Source organism: Octopus bimaculoides, chromosome 8, assembly GCF_001194135.2.
Source record: "Octopus bimaculoides isolate UCB-OBI-ISO-001 chromosome 8, ASM119413v2, whole genome shotgun sequence".
Lineage (NCBI taxonomy): Eukaryota > Metazoa > Mollusca > Cephalopoda > Octopoda > Octopodidae > Octopus > Octopus bimaculoides.
In genome coordinates this window covers 85,444,542-85,447,148 of record NC_068988.1, presented here as the reverse complement: position 1 = coordinate 85,447,148, position 2,607 = coordinate 85,444,542, and the positions used below count along the sequence as shown (strand labels likewise).

Sequence of the window (2,607 nt, the reverse complement as noted above, 5' to 3'; positions counted from 1 at the left end):
ATATATATATATATATATATATATATATATATATATATATATACATACATACATTTGTATGTATGTAGATACGTGTGTGCACATGTGTGTGTGTGTGTAGTATGCATGCTTGGGTAAGGTTCATGAGTCAAAAGCGAAACACTCAATGCACAAAATAGAGACGGACAGTTATTTATTACAATATATTAGTTTTACATAGGGAAAGGATTACAATTATTTGATGTGTTCATTCAGATTTGTGATAATTTATGTCAGTAGTTCTGAACCATACCTTTACTTGTGTGCACAGGTGTGCAGATGTGTGTATGTTCTGTAATATAGACCACCTGGTCAGCAGTACTGGCGCTGGCTATTCTCTGCTAAGCGACCAACATTCTGTAGGGCTAGTTCTTATCTTCATCCCTCTCAGTAAAATGTTTATGACCACTACTTTTTCCCTCCTTGGCAACAACAATATTTTTCTCTTTTCTCCTTCCTCTTTCTTCCAGCTCTCTCTTTTTCTTCATTCTCACCAACTCTATACAACTCCCACAACCTACATATTTGATCTCATACTTTCCCTTTACATACTTCATGACCTTTTAATATTTTTGAATTTTGTTTTCTTAATCTGTACTACTGGCTTTTTTATTCAGTTCAACTCAGAACTGTAGTAAGTTAACCTGGTATTAATGAACTGCAGGGATACCATATTTCATTATGCAGTCATAATATACTACAAAGTACACTAAACGTTTTTATATGTCACACACACACACACACACACACACACACACACACACAAATGCCTATATGTATTATATTATGTCAACATTGTTACAATGTTATATGATGTATAGTGACATGGAGTCATGTTGGATTTTGGTTCATATGAAGATGTGTGTTTTCTATCTTTCAGATAGGGATTGTACCATTTTATCAGTGGATTCTCAGACTTCTACTGTTGCACCTCAATGCGATCATTTGACAGTGAAGGGTAAATGAAAAGATTTTAAAAATATATGTGTGCCTAAATATATATATATATGTGTGCATGTGTGTGTGTACGTGTGTGTGCATGTGTGTCTGAATGTGTGTGTGTATATGTTTACAACTAATCACTGCTTACTAAAACTAAGTTAAGACTAACATGTGTGGTACTACTAATATTAATATACTAACAGTAATAATACTAACAATAGCAGTTTGACAACATTCCATTATGGTAACATCAAGCTGGCAGAATCATTAGCTTGTTGGACAAAATCCTGAGCAGCATTTCATCCAGCTTCTTACATTCTGTGTTCAAATTCTGCCAATGTTGACCATAACTTTCAATCTTCTAGGGGTTGATAAAATAAGTACTGAGGTCAAGGTAATCGACTTCCTTACACCCTACTAACATTGCTGGCCATGTGCCAAAATTTGACACTATTATTTATGTATGTGTATATATATCATGAATAGTCAAGCTATAAGGCATATATATATCATCATCATTTAATGTCCTTTTTCCATGCTGGCTTGGGCTGGATGGTTTGATAGGCACTGGCAAGCCAGAGAACTGCACCAGGCGCCAATTGTTTGATTTGGCTTGGTTTCTACAACCTGATGTCCTTCCTAATGCCAACCAATTTACAGAGTGTACTGGGTATATATATATATATATATATATATATATATATATATATATATATATATATATATATATATATATATAACAAATGGGAGAAAGAGAAAATGAATTTCATGAGATTCTTTATCAATCACAATGATTGTTTCGACCCATCTTGTATTAGTCCCTCGCTGGACAACTGGTTGTGGTGCCTCTTTCGATGCAGATGTGTCTTGTCAGGTGACTTTTCAAAAGGTATGCAAGGGACCGATGCAAGATGGGTCAAAACAGTTGTTGTGATTAATACAGAATCTCAAGAATTCCATTTTCTCTTACTCTCATTTGTTACATACTCGATGGACATGGAGGAATTCCAGAAGTAAATGCAGTAGCATTTATATCAATACTGTTGATGACATCAGGTAGCTGCAGACAGTGCACATGCATTAATCAGCATACTAACAGGTATATATACCTCCACACACACACGTGTGTATATATGCACATACGTGTGTGTGTGTAAGATGATGATGTGTGCATCATTGTCATCATCATTTAATGTCCATTGTTCCATGCTGACTCGGAGTAGACATACTTCTAAATGAAACATGGAAAAGTGAATGAAGAATGAGCTGGTTTTCCAATTTTCTTAACTGACATCATCAGATGGCAGATATTACGTAATGTTGAAGTTAGGGCATTAGTTACAGCTGAATGAATAAGGAAGGAACTAACTCTCCTTCATGTAATGTCAGTATTAGATGTAGCTGTCCAGTGAAAGAATACCATAAAGGGAGCTCACACTACAGGTGCTTAATGTGTTTCTGCATATTTGTTTATTGGCTGCTGGTCTTTGTACGGTATAAATATATATATATGTATATATATTAATTCCATTTTCTGTTCCATTTTAATTCTGTTTTTCCATACTAGCATGCCTTAGATGAAAGGAAATTGTACCAAATTTTTACAGCCCGATGCTCATCCTGATGCCAAATCTTACCTCTTTTTCA

General features: G+C 34.8%; 1 protein-coding gene across 4 annotated transcripts in view; it reads left to right on the top strand.

Moving 5' to 3' along the window:
• The window catches only part of LOC106880044 (potassium voltage-gated channel subfamily A member 1), a 300,439-nt gene that overhangs the window by 175,083 nt on the left and 122,749 nt on the right, over window positions 1–2,607 (top strand). The window contains exon 2 of one of the 4 annotated variants that reach the window (XM_052970238.1): window positions 899–976. The exons of 2 other annotated variants lie outside the window; for them this stretch is intronic. In XM_052970238.1, coding sequence (XP_052826198.1) covers window positions 954–976 — 23 coding nt within the window. In that variant the 5' untranslated portion in view covers window positions 899–953. Of the gene's footprint in view, window positions 1–898; window positions 977–2,607 lie in introns of those variants that run through there. One more of the 4 variants, XM_052970242.1, reaches the window with a different exon arrangement.